The 19,317-nt window shown below is 61.3% G+C and overlaps 2 protein-coding genes across 3 annotated transcripts in view; both read right to left on the bottom strand.

Moving 5' to 3' along the window:
* Positions 1 to 9,920, bottom strand: part of ASMTL (acetylserotonin O-methyltransferase like) — a 25,556-nt gene extending 15,636 nt beyond the window's left edge. Inside the window, exons 1-8 of the mRNA XM_040460152.1 lie at positions 9,735 to 9,920; positions 8,062 to 8,193; positions 6,604 to 6,651; positions 6,399 to 6,463; positions 5,599 to 5,660; positions 4,688 to 4,796; positions 3,574 to 3,949; positions 483 to 662 (exon numbers count right to left, since the gene is read on the bottom strand). Coding sequence (XP_040316086.1) covers positions 483 to 662; positions 3,574 to 3,949; positions 4,688 to 4,796; positions 5,599 to 5,660; positions 6,399 to 6,463; positions 6,604 to 6,651; positions 8,062 to 8,193; positions 9,735 to 9,827 — 1,065 coding nt within the window. The 5' untranslated portion in view covers positions 9,828 to 9,920. The remainder of the gene's footprint in view (positions 1 to 482; positions 663 to 3,573; positions 3,950 to 4,687; positions 4,797 to 5,598; positions 5,661 to 6,398; positions 6,464 to 6,603; positions 6,652 to 8,061; positions 8,194 to 9,734) is intronic.
* A 6,513-nt stretch (positions 9,921 to 16,433) lies between these two features.
* P2RY8 (P2Y receptor family member 8) overlaps positions 16,434 to 19,317 on the bottom strand; it is a 36,465-nt gene continuing 33,581 nt past the window's right edge. For both annotated transcript variants that reach the window (XM_040460090.1, XM_040460089.1), the window contains exon 2: positions 16,434 to 18,488. In XM_040460090.1, the coding sequence (XP_040316024.1) occupies positions 17,396 to 18,469 (1,074 nt within the window). In that variant the 5' untranslated portion in view covers positions 18,470 to 18,488 and the 3' untranslated portion in view covers positions 16,434 to 17,395. The remainder of the gene's footprint in view (positions 18,489 to 19,317) is intronic.

The following is a 19,317-nucleotide window of genomic DNA, read 5'->3' as shown; positions in this document are numbered from 1 at the left end:
CCTGGAGCCTGCTTCGGATTCTGTGTCTCCTTCTCTCTGCCCCTCCCTTGCTCTCACTCTGTCTCTCTGTGTCTCAAAAATAAATAAACATTAAAAAACTCAAACAAGAGCCCGACTCTTGATTTCAGCTTAGGTCATGATCCCACGGTTCATGAGATCGAACCCTGTGTTGGCTCTGTGCAGACAGTGTGGAACCTGTTTGGGATTCTCTCGCTCCCTCTATCTCTGTCCCTCCCCTGCTTGTGCTCTCTCCCTCTCTCTGTCAAATAAATACAGACTTTTTTAAAAACCACTCTTCTGAAAGACACATACCCACACACACAGTTGTGTGTTTCCTCTCCCTCATCCTGTTCTTCTTACCGTCAATGAAAAGCCACATTCTGAGGGCGGAAGGATTGATGGCCGGGCCTTCCCTGCCCTGGCCCAGAAGCCACCTTCACTGGATGACTTCCTTCCAGCTGCAAAGACTCTCATCAGGAGACTTCGCACGTCCCCTTACCTGTGTCTGTCTTCTCCAGTAATCCCAGGGCCACGCAGACATCCAGGAGCCGTCCAGTTCCACACACAGAGGCGTTAATTTTGCGTGCAACATCCACCGCCTTCAGGGGGCCTTCCTCTTTCAGTACATCAAACACCTTCAGTTTGCAAGCCGTGAACAGAGCCTGTCCGTTAAAAACAAGAACAGCGAGACTTACGACGTGACTTGTGCAGTGCCTTTCGCTCCCACAGACCCAAAAGTTGGAGGCCACAGCTATGAAAACTATTTAACTTGTGCATGGAAGCTTCTTCTCCAGAGAACACTGCATGCAGGCTCCAGCGGGTACAGGGCTCACACAAGACAAAAGCACATCAGTGAATATCAAGGAGAAAAACCGTCCCATGGGAGAAAATCCAATGTGTTCGTATGTGGGGCTGAACTGTGTTCCCCCCCCAAGATCGAGCGGTTGAAGCCCTACGTCCCAGGACCTCAGGACGTGGCTGGATTTGGAGACAAACATGCCTGTCCTCAGGAGCAGAGGGTCTATGCAGCTCAGGACACATGCTCACGCGGGTAATGCAAAAACCTTCTTCACGTGCGGGGCGTGTCTGCTCTTCCAAAGGCCTCAGAACTAAGAACATTTAAGTGTGAAACCAAAGGCACTGCCGTTGTTCGTCTCGATCAGGCATGTGGGGCCTTCTGTGGACAGACAGGGGTCTCACCCACCATCACCTGTACCCCCACCCGGTCACGCAGAAACCTTCTTCGACAAGTGACGCCATTGCATGAAGGGCCCGACAATGCTGGCTTGTTTCTACAACTCTCACGATGCACTGGCAACGTGACATGTGCTCTCTGACTCCCGACGGCCCGTGGCTGGGTCAGCTGACCGCCGGGAGACCTTTCTGCGAGAGCAATGGAACAGGTACGCGGAAGGAAACACGGGTAGGTGGGTAGACGGACAAAGGGGTGGATGTTAGATCAGGCAGACAGGTGGATGGTTTGAAGGCAGCTACGCAGGTGGGCAGGTAACCGGTGAGGGACGCTGCGAGGCTACGTGTGGAGGTAGGTGGCTGGGCGGACAGACCACAGAGGGACACAGGTAGGTGCCGGGACCTTGGCACAGCCGCACCACGTGGGGACACGGTGCGCATGGTTATTCCCGGGGGACTTAGGCATTTTGGGCACAGCACAGCAGAACCACCTCTCCCTCCTGACCCCAGAACTTCTCTCCTGGTGACGCCGTCACAGGCGCGTGGCCGGGGCTGGAGCGGGGAGGGGCGGTCACCAGTCCCACACCCACATCCCCACCTCTCCTCGACGTGGAGCCCCGCCCAGCCCACGCAGGGCTGTCGCTCGGAAGCCGCTGGAAGGGCCGGCCACGTGGGGCAGCGAGGGGGTGCGGAGATGAGAGGACACAGCCGGGCGGGTGTGCACGGGCGCCCACGGGAGCGCAGGGACGGCCGTGGCCAGCCCCGTCCTCGGCAGATACGGTGCAGGGTGGCCGGGCAGGTTTCTGCCCCCCTGCGCTGGCCCGGAGGGCATGGGCAGCTGGCTATTTCTTGGGCGGTGTGTGACCGCGCACGCAGGAAGGAAACGGAGGCCGTGGCTACGGGCACCTGCTGGCCGTGGGCACCCAGCCAGCCCGCGGGCACCCAGCCAGCCTGCGGGTTCCCACCCCGTCTGGGACACTCTCCGGCTGGGCCAGCTGCCTCGAATCCCAAGGCCACAGCGGGAGGAACCCACAGATCCCTCCGGGCAGGGGGTGACCTCCCACCCGGCCTGGGGGGTGGCCCAGCACCTGGGCTCGTCTCCCGGGCCGGGAGAGGCCGGTCAGGGGTGCACCGCCGGCCCCAGGTGGGGTCCTGTGAAGCTCACCTTCAAACACCCCAGACACCGCGTCCCAGAGGGATACAGGCCTCTGCCCTCACAGCCCCAAGCACAAGTCCCACATTCCACGCAGGACGAGCAGACTGGCAGGTCAGGTCACACGCTCTCGGACCCAGAAGTCACCAGCTCTGTGTCAAGCCATTGACTGAAGGCAGAAAACCAACTGGGGACACTGCAATGGGCTGAATGGGGCCCCAAAACATATGCTGAAGTCTGAACCCTAGAACCTAGGAACGGGACCGAATTTGGATACAAGGTCTCTGGAAATGTGAGTAAGTGAAGAATGTGAGATGAGCCCATCCTGAATCAGGGTGGCCCTAGGACAACAGCAGGTGTCCTTGTAAGAGACAGAAGAGGACACACAGACAAACAGGAGAAGCCACGGGAAGGCGGAGGTGGAGACGGGAAGGACGTGACCACCAGTCCAGGGACATCAGGAGCCCAGAAGCTGCAAGAGTCAGGAAGGACCGTCCCCTGGAGCCTCTGGAGGCAGCACAGCCCCGCCTGGATCTCAGTGGTCCTTTCCTACCTGGATCTCAGTGGCCCTGCCCTGCCTGGATCTCAGTGGTCCTGCCCTGCCTGGATTTCAGAGGTTTGACCTGCCTGGATCTCAGGGGTCGTGCCCTGCCTGGATCTCAGTGTTCCTGCCCTGCCTGGATCTCACCGGCCTTGCTGACTGGACCTCAGTAGCCCTGCCTAGACCTCAGGGGTCTCGTCCAACTGGGTCTCAGTGCTCTTGCCCTGCCTGGATCTCAGCGGCCCTACCCTGCATGGACCTCAGTGATTTGGCCCTGTCTGGATCTCAGTGGCCCTGCCCTGCCTGGATCTCAGGGGCCCTGCCCTGCCTGGATCTCAGGGGCCCTGCCCCTCCTGGATCTCAGCGGCCCTGCCCTGCCTGGATCTCAGGGGCCCTGACCTGCCTGGATCTCAGTGGTCCTGTCCCTCCTGGATCTCAGTGGCCCTGCCCTGTCTGGATCTCAGAAGTCCTGCCCATCGTGGATCTCAGCAGCTCTGCCCCTCCTGGATCTCAGGGGTCCTGCCCTGCCTCCATCTCAGGGGTCCTGCCCATCCTGGGTCTCAGCGGCCCTGCCCATCCTGGATCTCAGACTGTGGTCTCCAGAGCTGGGAGACGACACACCCAGGGGTTTTAAGCAGTCAGGGTGGCTTCCTTCAGCACTGCCTGCCCAGGACACTCAGACCAGTACCTTGGATGCTTTAAAGCCGTCTATGAGGTCTAGAAGGTCCGACGGGAAGGGGGGCGGGTTCTCCACCAGTCCATTCGTGTCTGGGCCCTGGGGGCCAGCAGGAGCCTGTCCGGTGTGACCGTCAACCCCTGCCCTGCTGGGGCCGCAGCCCTCGTCACCCTGAGCAGCGTCGCTCGCGATCTCAAAGGTGTCCACGGGAGGGATGGACTCGTGCTTGACCCGCTGCACGTCCTCGCGGCGGGGTGGGCAGTACAGCTCCACCAGCTTCTTGCAGAAGTGGTTCAGCGGGAAGCCCACGACATTGAGGAAGTCCCCATGGACACACTCCACCAGCATGCCGCCCAGGGCCTGGATCCCGTAGCCGCCAGCCTTGTCCCTGCGCAGGGAGGAAGGAGGCAGACCGGGGCAGGAGGGAGATACGGAGAAGTCGGAATGCGAGGGCTGCTCGGTAGTCCCGGGGGGGAGCGCAGGGAGTACCCCGACCCCGGCTGTGATCTTGTCCACATCTGCACTGCTGGCCCAGGAGCCTCTGTGGACCCCTCCTTGGCGACACAGGACGGGCCTTCAAAGACCCTTTCCTGGACCCCGACTTGGCACGTCGTGGTTTCCATCCGCCCTCCCTCCTCTGCCTCCCGGACCCCAGGCTCCCAAAAGGACACAAGGTTTTGGTTCTGGGCGCCCCCAGCGATGAGATCCCCCCCCCCCCGCGACCTGCATGCATGCACCTGGCCCTGGCCCGGCCCCATTCCGGGGTGACGGGGGAGCAGGCGTGTTAACCTGTGTGGCCTCCCAGTCCCGTGACAGCAGCACAGGGCGAAGGGCCTGACTGTTTCTCCCACTTTGAGTTGTTTCCTCATCCACTGCCCTGGAACCGGGCAGGTCACCTCCTCAGCCCGGCCCTGCTTGCACTCTTGGGCCTAGCCCCCACGGTAAATCAGGACGATAAGCGCACCACCGTGGACTGCATGTCTGTGTCCCCCCAGAATTCGTAGGGTGAGCTCTAACCCCCAAGGGGACGGTGTTAGGAGCTGGGGCCTCCAGAAGGGGGTCCGGTCGTGAGGCTGCAGCCGCCGTGCCGGGATCAGCGCCCCGGTGAGACCCCGTGTGCACTCACATGGGCTCCCCGCTGTCGATGTACTCCCACAGAAGGTCCTCGGACAGCTCCGAGAACTTCACCGTGGTCTCCTCGTGGAACTCGCACACGTCCGTGTCCAGCTGGCCATCTGCAACACAGAAGGGTGGGGCAGGTCAAGGCACGGGGTGGGCACACGGCTGGGCGCCTGCGGGAAATCCGACCCGGGCCTGGGGATAGACAACTCGGGCAGGAACAGCTAGTGGAGAGGCGGGAATGGTGAACAGCGGGGAAAACAAAGCTACAAGATCAGGGGAGGAGACCCAGGCCGGTGGGGGGCTCAGGTGTCCCTGTAGGGAACTGAACTTCGGGGTGACCTCCGGCCTCGGTGGGAGGTGAGAAACGCGCCAGCCACAGCCCAGCGGGCACCTTCTGCCAAGCGGGTTACACAGCGAGTCCTCAGCATTTTGGTGCTTAAAACAAATTTGTTCTCATGTTTATTTATTGTCGAGAAAGAGAGAGACAGAGCACCAGCAGGGGGAGGGGCAGAGAGAGGGAGACCTAGAATCCGAAGCGGGATCCAGGCCCTGAGCTGTCCGCACAGAGCCCGACGTGGGGCTCGAACGCACAGACCGCGAGATCATGACCTGGGCCGGAGTCGGACGCTGAACCGACTGAGCCCCCCGGGCGCCCCCGTGTTCCTAGGATTTCAGGTTGCACAGCCAAGCCCCTGCCCCTTCTGGACTGAAGGCGGCACCTGTGTGGGTCGTGCCGGTCGGGGCACCCCGCTTCTCACAGGTGCTCAGCGGGAAGCGAACCGAGGCCTGAAGCAGCCCAGACTTTGGCAGGCAGGAGGCGGGGGAGGGCCCTCACGGCGGGACACAGAGGGCCCGGGGCGGCAGGCCGCCCGGCTCCTCCCGCGGTGGCCCCGGGCCTGGGGAGGCAGCAGGTACCTTCGCTGCAGCAGTGGATGATGGCGACGCCCGTGAACACGCTGTGCTCCTTCCCGTTCAACCTGCAACGGACGACCCACATGCAGTGTGTCCACGGGGAGCGTGTGGGACAGCACGTTCCCTGCCACCCGCTCTTCGGAGGGTCTGTGCGCGTCCCTGCGGCACGGGGATGCTAGCCCACGGACAGGGCAGGGCCCAGGCGCGGAGACACCCTCAGACGCGTGGTGGGCGGTGCTCGGCACGGAGGGACGCTGCCTGCCGGCCCGCTGTGCGCCTGCGCGCCTGCGCGCCTCCCGGCCTGCGCGCCTGCGCACCTGCCCGCCTCCCCGCCTGCACGCCTGTCTCCCTGCGCGCCTGTCCACCTGCCTCGACTATCAACCAGCCCGCCTGCCCGCCTTCCAGTCTGTGCGCCTCCCTGCCTGTGCCCCTGCCCACCTGCGCACCTGTGCAGACTATCAACCTGCCCCGAGACCCTGTCCCCCTAGGGGGCGTGAGCACCGCGTTAAGTGCGAGGCTGCATCCTCTGATCTCACCCAAAAGAGTGGCCGGGAAGGCCCAGGACGGACCCCACTCAGGGCGCGACCCAGGTACCTGGCTGGGACGTAACCCTGCCCCAGGCGGAGAAGGCAGACCCCACCCTGGACCCTAACCCTCCCCTGGGACCCACAACAGAAGAGCTGACCCCACCCCACCCCAGGCCCTGACCCCATCTCAGACCTTGACTCCGCCCAAGGTCCTGACCCCGCCCCAGACTGTATCTGAGGCAAGGCTGCTTCCGAGGAGGACAGTCCGGGACCCACCTGGAGAGCATCCTGTACGCGTCTTGCTTGTCCGCTGGCTTCTCCAGAATCAGCCCCCCGATCGTCTGCAAGAGAACCAGGGCGGGGGGCGCTCACTGTCCCCAAGCCGGATCTGTGGAAGCCGCGATGTCCACACCTTGATTTCAGTCACCGAGGGCACACAAACCAAACTGGAGGCCAGAAAAGGGCCCCGAGGGGGACTCACCACGATGGTGTCCGCTCCGATGACGACGTCGGGGGCCCGGAGGTCTTTCTGGAAGAAATGCAAACTCAGCTTCGGAAATCACACCCGTGTGTCTTATGCAAATACGCTGGCGGTGAGACGGGTGGTACTTCGGAAAGGAAGATGTGGGTGTCCTCGGTGTCCCCAGCAAGGACACGAGGGTGACCCCAGGAGGCCTGCCCTGCAGGGCTCAGGACGTGTGGGGGGCTGTAGCCTGGAGGTGCTCTGTGGTCACATGATGGGGACACCACCTGCCGGCTCCCTCCCTGACACCTGAGGGACAGCACTGCAAACATCAGTGTCCAGTCCCATGGGCTCCGCCTCCCTCAGGGCAGGGGACCGTTGCAGGAGAGGTGGGTTAGGGCCCCAAGTCCTCCCCAAGCTATGCTGAATTAAAGACAAAGCTGGTTTGGGGGCACCTGGATGGCTCAGTGGGTTGAGCATCCGACTTCAGCTCAGGTCACGATCTCGCGGTCCGTGAGTTCAAGCCCCACATCAGGCTCTGTGCTGACAGCTCAGAGCCTGGAGCCTCGTTCGGATCCTCTGTCTCCCTCTCTCTCTGTCCCTTACTGCTCGTGCTCTCTCTCAAAAATAAATAAACAATAAAAAAATTAAAAAAAAAAAAAAAAAGGACAAAAACTGGTTTTTCGAACTGCTCAATGTGATTTGAGAAAAAAGTTCTCCGGACAAGAAAATAAATCCAAGTGGAAAATTCAGGCTTGGGGCTGAACACACGCATCTGAAGTCTGTATAGAACGTTGAACTTAGGTTAAACTTAACATATTGACCTTTCCACTGCTGAAAACCAATCGGTCAATACTGCTCTATTTATACCAATGGTTGTTATACGGCACTGGGCACAAAGCACTTCCTATAGGACATTAGTGGCAACAGTATATTATTTTAATACCAAGCAATGGATAATCTACATTAGTTCTGTATAATAAGTGACGCTGTTGCAAAATAGGAGTTAATGATGCTATTATTTTAATTACAACAGTATCTGCATATAGCGTAGAATCTACGCTCCATAGACAAGCTCTGTTAAATAGTGTGTTATAAATGATGCTGTTACGTTCATTACAATAGCATATTACACAGCAAGACACAGAAACAGACACAGTGTGTTCATTGTTTGTTGTAAATGATATCACCACACTAATTGAAATTCTGGGCTACATGCTGGCATATGGTAATAAGCTACCTGTATTGATTCTTTACCGTCAGTGACGCTCCTCCGTTAACGACAATTATGGAGGCTCATAGCAAGGACACGGCCACAGTGATTGTAACAGCATGCGACACGCTAACCCTGAGCCACGGGTAGGCTGTTGGGGTTGCATACGGTAGACGGCACTGATCCGTGACATGTACGTTTAAAGCGGCAAAGTGCCATCCTCCCAAGAGAACAGGGAAAAAGCAGAAGCAGGGCCCCCTTGCCTGGTGCATCCTGGAGGCCACCTCCAAGGCCTTTTGCTTCGCTGTTTCGATGGCGTAAGCATAAGGGGTGGGGAAGGCGGCTTTATCGAGCTTCTCTTTGAATCTGGACGGAACCACCTCGAACCTGAGACCCTGGAACAGGAGGAAGAGGGGGTCTGGAGGGTTTGCGGGAAGAGGGAAGGCGTCCGAGCAGAATGACCTGGTTTCCCAGGAGACACGGCCTTCCCCCACGTGCCCTGTGTCTCCCTCACACCTCGTCACTGACCGCTGATGCGCAGCCAAGGCCTGGAGCGGAGGCTGGCGGGGGCCCCGGCGGACCAGCCTGAAGGCACAGGTACCCGCGGCGGCCACACAGAGCCCGGCAGGAGAGTGGGGTGGGGTCTCCGGCTCTGAGGGGTCAAAGGGCTCCCAGAGTGTCACGGAGGCCAGGACATCACGCCCACGGATGCATGAACAGCTGAAACCATACCGCCCGCGCACAGGGCCACAAAGGGCGGACCTGTGAGGGAAGACGGCTGCTTTACCGTTGTCCCCAAACCCGTGTGCACAGGCAAGGCAGGCCCCAGTGGGGAGCCACTTGGGTAGAGAGTGACCCCCCCCCCCAGAGTCATGTGGGGACAGGAATGTGGGCCTGGAACACAGAGGGTGTTTCCAACCCCACAGGCACCTTCCTGCACAGCTCCAGACTGGCTCTCCTCATCCTGACCCTAACTCTCTAAAGGCCCCCCTTGCAGCTGACCTCCTACACCCCCATGTCCCCTGGACCACCCTGTGAGCCTTCCTTTGGTCTGTACCCACAACCCTCCTCGGGAGGTACAGTGAGCACCCCTCACTCTGTACCTTCCCCGACCCAGGCCTCTGCCTGCCTCTGGGCTGTGTACCTGCCCCTATCTCCGTACCCCCTTGGCCAGCACGCCACTAGGCCACTAGACCTGGCCTGAAGACTCCGGTCCCAGATCACACAGACCCCCACTATCCTGAGTCACTAGGACCCTGAGTCATTGCGCCGTGGCCCAAAGACCTCCAGTCTGCAGACCCCAGCTCCCAGCCCAGAGTCACTGGTCACTGCACCCCGGTCACCAGGGCCTCTGTCACTAGGGCTCCAGGGTCACCAGGCCCCTCACTACCTGGCCCTTGGTCACCAGGCCCTGGTCACCAGACACCCCCGGGGTCACCAAACCACACCCTCAGGTCACCAGGTCCCTGGTCACCAGACCACCTGGCACCAGGCCCTCGGTCACCAGACTCCTGGGAAAACCAGGTCCCCAGCGCCAGGCCCCTCCCTGCCATGACCGCCCCCATCCCAGACCCTGAGGTCACTAGGTCCCTGGTCACACAGGTCCCCAGCACCAGCACCAGAAGCCCCGGTCACCAGACCCCCACCCTCCCCGGTCCCGGCACCCCAGGTCACCAGAACCCCGGCCCCAGGTCCCTATCAGGCCCCCCCAATACCCAGCCCCCACTGCCAGGCCCCGTTACCAGGATCCCAGGCACCAGGCCTCCAGGTCTCTAGACCTGCGGCCGCAGGCCCACCTGCCCCAGGTCTCCCGGCCGCATGCCCTAGGTCACTAGGTCCCCGGCCCCAGGCCTCCGCTCCAGGCCTCCCCGCCCCAGGAGACCCGGTCACCTGCCCGGCGCAGACCCCCAGCCACAGGCCCGGCGCGGCCGCTCACCGCTTGGCTGAGGATCTCCCGGCGGCGCGGGGAGGCGCTGGCCAACACCACGCGCTTGTGCAGCAGCTTCCCGATCACCGGGCTCAGAACCATGGCACCGCGACCCCCGCCACCCCCGCGCCCGGCCCCAGACCGCGAGCACAGATCCGGATCCGGATGCCCAAGCCGCACGCTCCGGGACTAATGGAACCCCGCCCCCCAAGGCCCCGCCCCGTCCCGCCGGATCCCCGCCCCTTCACCCAGATCCCGCCCTATCCGCCCAGGCCCACCGGAGCCCCGCCCCATCCGCCCAGGCCCGCCGGAGCCACGCCCCTCCGCCCAGATCCCACCCCGTCCGCCCAGGCCCGCCGGAGCCCGCTCTTTCCACCCAGATCCCGCCGCCTCCGCCCAGACCCGCCGGAGCCCCGCCCCGCCCCCCCGATCCCGCCCCATCCGCCCAGACCCGCCGGAGCCCCGCCCCCCCCCCGGATCCCTCCCCTTCCGCCCAGGCATGCCGGAGCCCCGCCCCTCCCTCCCAAGTCCAGTCCCCTGGCGGCGTGTACCCTGCGCGCCAGCACGCGCAAGCAGGTGCGCCCGCGGGGATGTGGTTGCGAGCGGGCTCCGGGAGCGCGAAGTCGCGGGGCCCCTGTGGAGCCGGGGATTTGGGGGCCGGGGAGGAGGAGATGGGGGTCCCTGGGAGGTGATGGAGGGGCGCGGAGATGGGGGGGTCTCCCTCGAGCGCCCCTGGGGCGCGGAAACGGGGGCTTCCTGGGAAGTGGCCGAGGGGCGCGGAGTCGGGGTCCCGGGAGGCGGTGGAGGGGCGCGGAGAGGGGGTCCCGGGAGGCGGTGGAGGGGCAGAGATAGGGGTTCTCCTGGAGGGGGGCAAAATAGCCCTCGGTTGAGAACCACTGCCGCATACAGATACACAGGTAAGCAGACAGACAGACAGACAGACAGGCGCGGTCTCTTCTGAGGTGAGGCTTCCCACCGCAGCACTACTGACTTCTGGGGTTGGGTGATTCCTTGCACGATCCTCAGAAGCATCCCCAGTTTCCGCCACTAGATGGCGGGACCTTCCTCCCGAGTTGTGACAACCCAAATTCTCCCCTGAACGTGGCCGGGGTTTCCCCGGGCACCGAATAGCCCCTTGGTTGAGAATCCTGACCACAGCGAAGATCGATAGATGACCGATCGATAGGTAGATCGAGTCCCTCTTGTGAGGTCCGGGGTTCTCAGCCTCAGCACTACTGACACGTGGGGCTGGATGACCCTGTGGGGTGGGGCGTTCTGTGCGCGGTAGGGTGTGGAGCAGCGTGTCTGGTCTCCACCCCGCACACGCCAGGAGCGCCCCCCTCACTGTCGTGACCTCCAGAAGTGTCCCCAGACGAATATTACCCAGGTGCATCTAAGCCAATACCCCCTGTCCTGTCCTCCCTGACCCCCAGTGCCTGTCCATCCCAGGCCCACCCCGGACCCTTCCACGGAGCCTCTCTTGGTTACGGTCACCAGAGGGCTGGCCCCCACCAGCCAGCCGCTCGATGGCCATTCTGATTGCCTGCTAGCCTCGCCCGGGACAGCCGACCCCAAACATCCCAAGCACTTTTTAAAAATTTTTTAATGTTGATTTATTTATTTTTAGGAGAGAGAGAGGGAGACAGAATCCCAAGCAGGCTCCGTGCGGTGAGCACAGAGCCCGACGTGGGGCTTGAACCCAAGAGCCGTGAGATCATGACCTGAGCCAAAGCCGGGAGTTGGATGCTTAACCGACTGAACCGCCTAGGCGCCTGGTCACGTTCTTTGGAAGTCGGCTCCTGATAGGTTCACCTTTCTGTTCCCCTCAACACGCCGTCATTTCTACGCACAAGTGCCAGCAAAGGCACACGTGCACGGAAGTGTGCGCTGCTGGGTGGGCCTGGCCACACGTGACGTCACGGGGTGGGCCGTGGGCTGTAGGCAGCAGTGGGCAGGCCCGGCTGGTCTCCCGCGGGTGCGGGATCGGGCTCCGGGGGCAGGTTCACTTGCAAACTCAGGGTCTCCCACTCACCAGCGCTGGGACCCGGGGCCAGTCCCTCCACGTCTCTGGACCTCAGTGTTGTCCTCTGCAAAATGGGCGCAGCACCTACCTTGTTGTAGCCAGATGAGGGACTCTTGCAGGAGACAGATGGGGGACCCCTGGTGTGGGGTTTATCCTATGACCGTTCCTGGCTGTTTGGGCCTTATCTGTGAGCCCCAGAAACTAGCATGCTCATTACACGACCTACCGTCATCAGGGGCCCCTCTCCCTGTGTCTTCACTGGTGTTTACGCCCACACTGGCGGTATGGTCAGGGCACTAAACAGTCCCACCTTTAGTGAGGACGCCTGGGTGGCTCAGTCGGTTAAGCATCTGACCCTTGATCTCAGCTCAGGTCATGAGCTCGCGGCTGTGGGTTCGAGCCCTGTGTCGGGCTCTGGGCTGACAGCATGGAACCTGCTTCGGATTCTCTCTCTCTCTCTCTCTCTCTCCCCCCTCCGCTCACTCTCTGTGTCTCTCAAAAATAAATAAACTTAAAAAAAAAACGAAAAAATGAATCTCACTGGCTTTACGGAATCACACGGATTTCCAAAGACAGCTCAGACATGAAAAGAAAAAAAAACAATAATAATAAAATAAAAGCTGAGGTCAAACGTTCAAGCTTTCCAGCGAACAGCCAGTCTGAACCTTTCTTGGGGCTTGAGGTCAAAATCTGCCACGACTCACGTGATGGGCCCGGGGTGGTCACCCTGTCCACGGAACGAAGAGGGAAGAGTAGTGATAGTCCCCGCGCATGAGCCCCCCAAGAATACTGTGGTGAGAAAGTCAGCACTGCAGCCCCCCACGTGCCCTGTGACCCCACTGATGTGGCAATAGCAGAAAAACAAGTCCACGGAGGCAGAAAGCGTATCCAGCTGGCCGTAGGGATGGACGGGGAACAAAGGGCATCGGGCATCTGGGGCCGTGCAAATGTCCTGTGGCTGCGCTACTGTGTTTGGGGACACCTTTAGCGCATGCATACTAAACACCGGGCGAATTCCATGGCCTCAATGATGCCTTGATACATGCTTAAACACGGTGCAGGTGGTACATGTTATGTTGCCTGTTTCATTTTATCGCAATTTAAAAAATGGGAAGGAAAAGAAAAACAAAAAGAGAGCTGGGGTGGGAACATTTGTCTCTTCCATAGCCTGCAATTCCAGTGGACATGGTTTCCAGGGTTCAGTGATATACTGGGCAGAAATCAAGGTCTTTGTGTGACATTTGCCAATACACCTCATTTTTTGTACAGATATTTTTAAATGTGCTCAAAGGAAAGAGAATTCTAGAATGGGGCCCCATATTCTGTTCACCCAGCTTCAACCGTTGTGAGCGACCAGCATTTTCCCGTTTTTCTTCGAGGCCCCCAAATTTGTATGATGCCCACGTGCACACATGTGCATTATATATGCATGTGTGCGTGCACGTGTGTGCATGCACGCATGTATGTGTGTGTACATGGGTGGGTGCCTGCACACGTGTGTACATGTTCGTGCATGCGTGTGTCTGCGTACATGTGTGTGCATGTATGTGTGCATACGTGGGTGGGTGCCTTACACGTGTGTGCGTGTGTGCATGTGCATGTGAGTGCATTACGTGAGCATACATGGGTGGGTGTCTGCACGTGTGTGTACATGTGCGTGCATGTGTATGCCTGCACATGCATGTGCGTGTATGTACGTGTGTGGGTGCATGTGCATGGGTGGGTGTGTGCAGGTGTGTGTATACATGTATGTGTGTACGTGTGCACATATGGGTACATGTGCGTGCGTGCATGTACATGTGCTTGTGTGCACATGTGCGTGTGTGTACGTGTGTGCATGTGGGTAAGTGTGCGTGCGTGTGTGCACATGGGTAACTGCATACATGTGTGCATGCACGTGTGCGTGTGTGCATGTGGGTACATGTGCGTGCGTGTGCGTGTGTGCATGTGGGTACGTGTGCATGAGTGCGTGCAGGTATGTGTACGTGTGTGCATGTGGATACCTGTGCGTGCATGTACATGTGTGCATGTGGGTACGCGTGCGTGCATCTACATGTGCATATGGGTACCTGTGCGTGCATGTGCGTGCGTGCATGTGGGTACACGTGCGTGTGTACATGTACGTGTGCGTGTGTGCATGTGGGTACGTGTGCATGCGTGCGTGTACATGTACCTCCTCTGGTATTTTACGTCCAACAGCAAACATTGTATCATCACACGCACGGATATTTGCACACACACCTCTTACACAAAAATATTTCTTTTAAAATCCCCATCTTCGGCGCCAAAAACCCTGACTTCACGCCACGCGCCCTCCGTGTCGCGCTGCCCGGATTCAGCCTCGGGCTCCCAAGTAACCTGACTCCGCCATGGGAGGAAGATCCCGGGGTCTGGCCGTAGGGGAACGTGCGGTTCGGAGAGAGGGCGCATGTCTGGAAAGCAGGGGTCTCTGGGGCCAGAGAGAGAAACGTACTCACCTTCTGCACGGGGTGGGGGGGTGGGATTTGGTTTGGTGTCCAGGGTCTCACGTCTCAGCGCACCGGTGCCCCCCCCCAACCCGTGCGCCAGGACCTCAGTGTTGGGGTCACAGCTTTACAGACATTTCTCATCCGCGCGTGCGCACAGGTGTGTGATATTTTTATTCGATACTTAACGGGGAACAGGGTGCGCGTCTGGGGCACACACAGACACAGCACACGTGGTCCGAGGTTCGTTTGTTGCTTGAACCCCCGGAGTCACCGGAGGGCTACAGGGCCCGACATCCTGTGGACAGGATATTATGTAGACGGGCTTCCTCCGCGTTCAAGGTGTGCAGCTGTCACAGGCCCCCGTGGTTTGAGGTTTTCACAGCTTTTCCGCATGAGACTCACCGAGGCCCACGCCCAGCACGTGGGTGGGGGCGTCTCTCTGGCTCAGGATTTCCGACCCTGGATGCTGCTGCCTCGACGTTGCTTTCTAGCTTTCGGGTTTGGGACAGTCGGGAAGGGCGGGGGTGGTGGCTCCTTCTCTGGAGAATCCGGGTCTCTAACGCCCGCCTTCTTGGACTCACCTTAGCCCCCTGCCCCCCCCCCAAGTGAACCTTTAGCCAGATAAGTCTCCAGGGGTCGCTCTGAAGGCTCCCTGTGGGGGCTCTGAGCCCCCTGCACACAGCTGGGCAGTGAGGCCCGATTGGCTCAGGCACTGTCCCCCGTCAGGGACGTCCCAGCTGCAAGACGGTGGACGAGGACTGTGCCCGATGCCGGCCTGGGCTGGAGGGTGTCGACGGGACCCCAAGGCTGCCTCTCGGGTCCCAAGGACGAGGGTCAGGGGCTCACTCGGCTCTCCACTTGCAGGTGCCCGTGCCCCCCAGCACATCCCCAAGTTGGGAACGTGGGAACGTGGGTTTGAGTTGAGGACCACGCACAGGGGGTGGGGCCTGGAGGCTTTGGAGGCTGGAATCAGCTCCCACAGTTTACCAGCTAAGCTCCGGGGCCACAGCCCCTCCCAGGGAGCCAGGATTCTGATTCCACGTGGGATCCAGGCCTTCTGGGCCAGGCCTCCGGGATCACAGTGCTCTCACCTTGTCCGCGTGGGAGGCCTATTCCAGAATTAAAATCGGGGCACAGTGTGCAGAAAGGCATTGGTGGTGTGGGAAATCTCTGCTGCTGTGGCATTGGGGACTGTCTGGGCGGCTCTGTGTGCAGCATTCGCACTGGGAATTGCCAGGGCCGACCCTGGGGGAGCCCAGAGCCCTGCGTGCCACGGGATTGGGACCCAAACAGCAGGTTCCCTGAAATTACGCACCTGGAGGACGAGGTTTAGGTGGGCCTCCAATTTCAGAGTGACACCAATGGTGTGTGTCATGGGGACAGTTGTCACACACTGGGGACTTAAAACCACAGGGATTGATCCCTCCTAGCTCTGGACACCTGAGTCTGAGGTCCAGGTGGGGCAGGACCACTGAGATCAGGCAGGGCAGGGCTGCTGAGATCCAGGCAGGGCAGGATAACTGAGACCAAGGAGGGGCAGGGCTGCTGAGATCCAGGCAGGGCAGGACCACTGAGATCCAGGCAGGGCAGGACCACTGAGATCCAGGCAGGGCAGGACCTCTGAGATCCAGGCAGGGCAGGACCACTGAGATCCAGGAGGGGCCGTGTTCGTTCCAGAGGCTCCAGGGGAGGGTCCTTCCTGCCTCTTCCAGCCTCCGGGGCTCCAGGCGTCCCTGGGCTTGTGTCTGCGTCCCTCCTGTCTGTGCCTCTGTCTTCACGGGGCTTCTCCTCTGTGTCTCTGTCTCTCTTTTGTCTCTTACAAAGACACGTGCCATTGGATTGATGGCCATCCCGATCTGAGAGGTCACGTTGTGCGCTTGCGTGGATGTGGGTTTGGGGGGACATTATTCCCTCTAGGACAGCTGTGTCTGCTTTTCTCCCAAAGCAGTGACGGCAGGAGCAGGTGCTGCCAGAGGCCCTCGGATGGCAGCTGCCAGTCTCCATCTGTGCCAAACCTACAGTGGGGACGCTGCCTGCCCCCCAGCCATCCCAGCCTGAGGGTCCCTGAGCCCGACGCCGTGCATCCCAGTGTGATGAACAAAATAGCAGGCAGTGCTGTTCCAGACGGATCCCCGGCTCCAGGAAACCCACTGTTTCGGCATCCTGGACTCCCCAGGGACAAGGGTCCTCGTCTTCCCGGAGCGGCACATATTGTGGGGCTGGTACTGCTGCGTCCTGGGCTCAGGAAGGGACGGGCACAGAGGGGGCTTGGGTGTGATCCTGCTGCAGGCTTGTGTGCTCGGTGGTCTTGTCCGGGGCCCGGGCACCATGGGGCGCCAGGGCTCAGGTCAGGTGCACGAGGCCACCTCACAGCCTGGGAGGGCTTGCACGTGGCTCAGGGGCTCTAGGCTGGCACCAGGAGGCAGAGGACCGGCAGGAGGGCACCTGGGGGGAGGCCACACCCTGGAGCCCGTCAGGGAGCCCCTCGGTAGCTGCGGACCCACGTCGTCCTTCCCAAAACTCGGCCTCCGCAGCTTCTCATGGAGCTGGAGACCCTCAAGCCTTGTGGGGGGGGGGGGCTGAGCCACACCTCCTGGATGGATGTCCTTCCCGTCTGGACATTGCGACTTGTAGGATGTGAGCCTCGAGGAAACAGAGTGACCAAATCACTTGTAAGCTGTCGTGGTGGCTCCTGGGGGCAGCAGATCAAATGGGGCGGGGAGGTCCTGTGGGCTCCTGGGGCAACAAGCCCAAAGGGGCCTGTGCCTGGTGGTCTGGGTGAATCCCAGAACGCACGGTGACCCAGGGTGGGCTGGACAAAAAGCACCAGGCTGTGCCAGGCTGGGGAATAGCAGGTGCCATGGGCGACCCCAGCAAAAGGCACAGAGAACACGGCAGGTGGATATTGGGGCTCCAGAGGGACTCAGGTGGGCTGGCTGAGCTCGTGGTCAGCTTGGGTCCCCGTCCTGAGGAGCGGAGCCCAGTGCGTCCTGCACGCTGAGTCCTGTGTCATTAAGCCGTGGGGTGTTACCATGCCGGTGGCCCGTTTTAGGACGTGCGCTCCTGGGGACCCTCTCCACGCGCCACGGTCATGGACGCGCAGCGGTTCCCTTGCGTGAAGGCCCGTGCGAGCCGTCCCATCAGCTGTCCCCGGGGGGAGGGGGGGCGGGGTGCCCGGCTCAGAACACGCTCTCCTGCCTCCTGAGCGAGGGCCTCCCTGCCTCCTCCAGCCCCTCGTGGCCGCTGGACATGGAGCGCGCCGACAGCGTCCGGGCGGAGAACACGCTGTCCGAGCGCGCGTGGCGGCAGCCGGCGGGGAGGCGCCCGTAGCCCAAGTAGCGCCGCAGGCGCAGCTGGAACTCGCGGGACGCGAAGTAGTACACGAAGGGGTCCAGGCAGTTGTTGAGACAGCTGAGGCACAGGGTCAGCTTGTACACGTGGTAGTAGGTCCTGCCCAGGAACAGGCGGTTGACCACGTGCACCAGCAGCACGAAGTTGTTGGGCGCGAAGCAGGTGACGAAGGCCAGCAGCACCACGGCGGCCAGCGCCACGGCGCGGCGCCGCTGCCCCCGGCTGTGCGGCTCGCGCGCGCGCAGCAGCGTCAGGATGGTGGCCGTGTAGCAGGCCACGGTGACCAGGAAGGGGATGAGGAACAGCACGATGAACAGCGTGAAGAGGAACATGGCCCACATGGCCACGCTGGGCAGCATGGTGGACTTGAGCACGTCGAAGCAGGTGACGATGCCCAGCGCCTCGACGGTGTAGGTGAGGTCGGTGCGCGCCAGCGGGGACAGGGCGGCCAGCAGCAGCAGCCACAGCCCGGCGCACGCGGCCACGGCGTAGCGGCGCCGGCGCCAGCGCGCGGACGCCAGCGGGTACACCACGCCCAGGAAGCGCTCCACGCTGATGCACGTCATGGTCAGGATGGACGAGTACATGTTGGCGTAGAAGGCCACGGTGACGGCGTTGCACAGCAGCTCGCCGAACACCCAGTGGTTGCCGTTGCAGTGATAGTAAATCTGGAAGGGCAGCACGCTGGCCAGCATCAGGTCCGTGACGCTCAGGTTGATCATGAAGATGACGGACGGGGACGTGGGCCCGAGGTGGCAGCACAGCACCCAGAGCGAGAACAGGTTTCCGGGGATGCTGACCAGCGCCACCAGCGAGTAGACCACGGGCAGGACCACGGCGATGGTCGGGTCCCGCAGCATGAGGATCGTGGCGTTGTCCGGGCCGCTCACGTTCATGTCCATTCTGGAGGCGCGGGCGGGGCTGGAAGGCAAGACGCAGGGGTGGGGGGGGTGGGGGCGGGGGGGGTGACGGGCGCACCACGGGGCCCAGCCCTGCCTGTCCCCGCCTCCCCTTCCTGCCGCCCGCCCCGTCCCCGCATCTCAGCTCTTCAAGCCTGCCCTCGTCCCCAGTGTAGACTAAATCCTGCAAAGCTGCATCACACGCAGAAGCGCGCCCCTCCCCCGCCCCCCGCCCCCCGCCCCCCGCCACGTTCGCCCGGTCCCCGCACCCTCGGCCCTTACAAAGGTACCGAGTGGCTAACCTGCTTTCCAGCTGCAAAAGAGTCTCTCCGGGGCGGGGGCGGGGCCTGGAAGGGGAGCTCTCCCTTCCCCCACTCCTGGAGAGGCCCTGTGTGTCCCTGGCTGCCCTGCCCGGCCACACGGGGTCGCTGTGCCGCCAGCACTGATGTGTCCCAGCAGGCGCGTTACCGTCGCCCTGTGCCCGGTCCCCTGCCGTCTTCTGCCCACAATGCCTTGTCCCTGGGCACCCCAGCTGTTCTCAGCCTGGTCTGTCCGTCACGTATCTATGCATCTATGTATCTGCTGACCTACCTACGGTCTAATCTATGTATACGTCTACGTATCTATCTGTCGTCTACCTGTCTATCTGTCTGTCTGTCTGTCCATGTCTGGCCCCTTGTGTGTGTTTCTCCGGAGAGGCCCTGACTTACCCAGGGATGATGGCCTCCTGCCCAGGTGTCTCACAGGGGCTGGGGGACGGTTCCTAGCTGCTCATCATGTTTGTGCTGACTCTCATGTGAAGAGACTATGGGACGGGCTCGTGTGGTCCTCATAGGCCGCCCCCCCCCCCC

The sequence above is a fragment of the Herpailurus yagouaroundi genome, unplaced genomic scaffold, assembly GCF_014898765.1.
Source record: "Herpailurus yagouaroundi ecotype Mexico unplaced genomic scaffold, PumYag 248, whole genome shotgun sequence".
Classification (NCBI taxonomy): Eukaryota; Metazoa; Chordata; class Mammalia; order Carnivora; family Felidae; genus Herpailurus; species Herpailurus yagouaroundi.
This window is presented reverse-complemented; position numbering and strand designations above follow the sequence as displayed.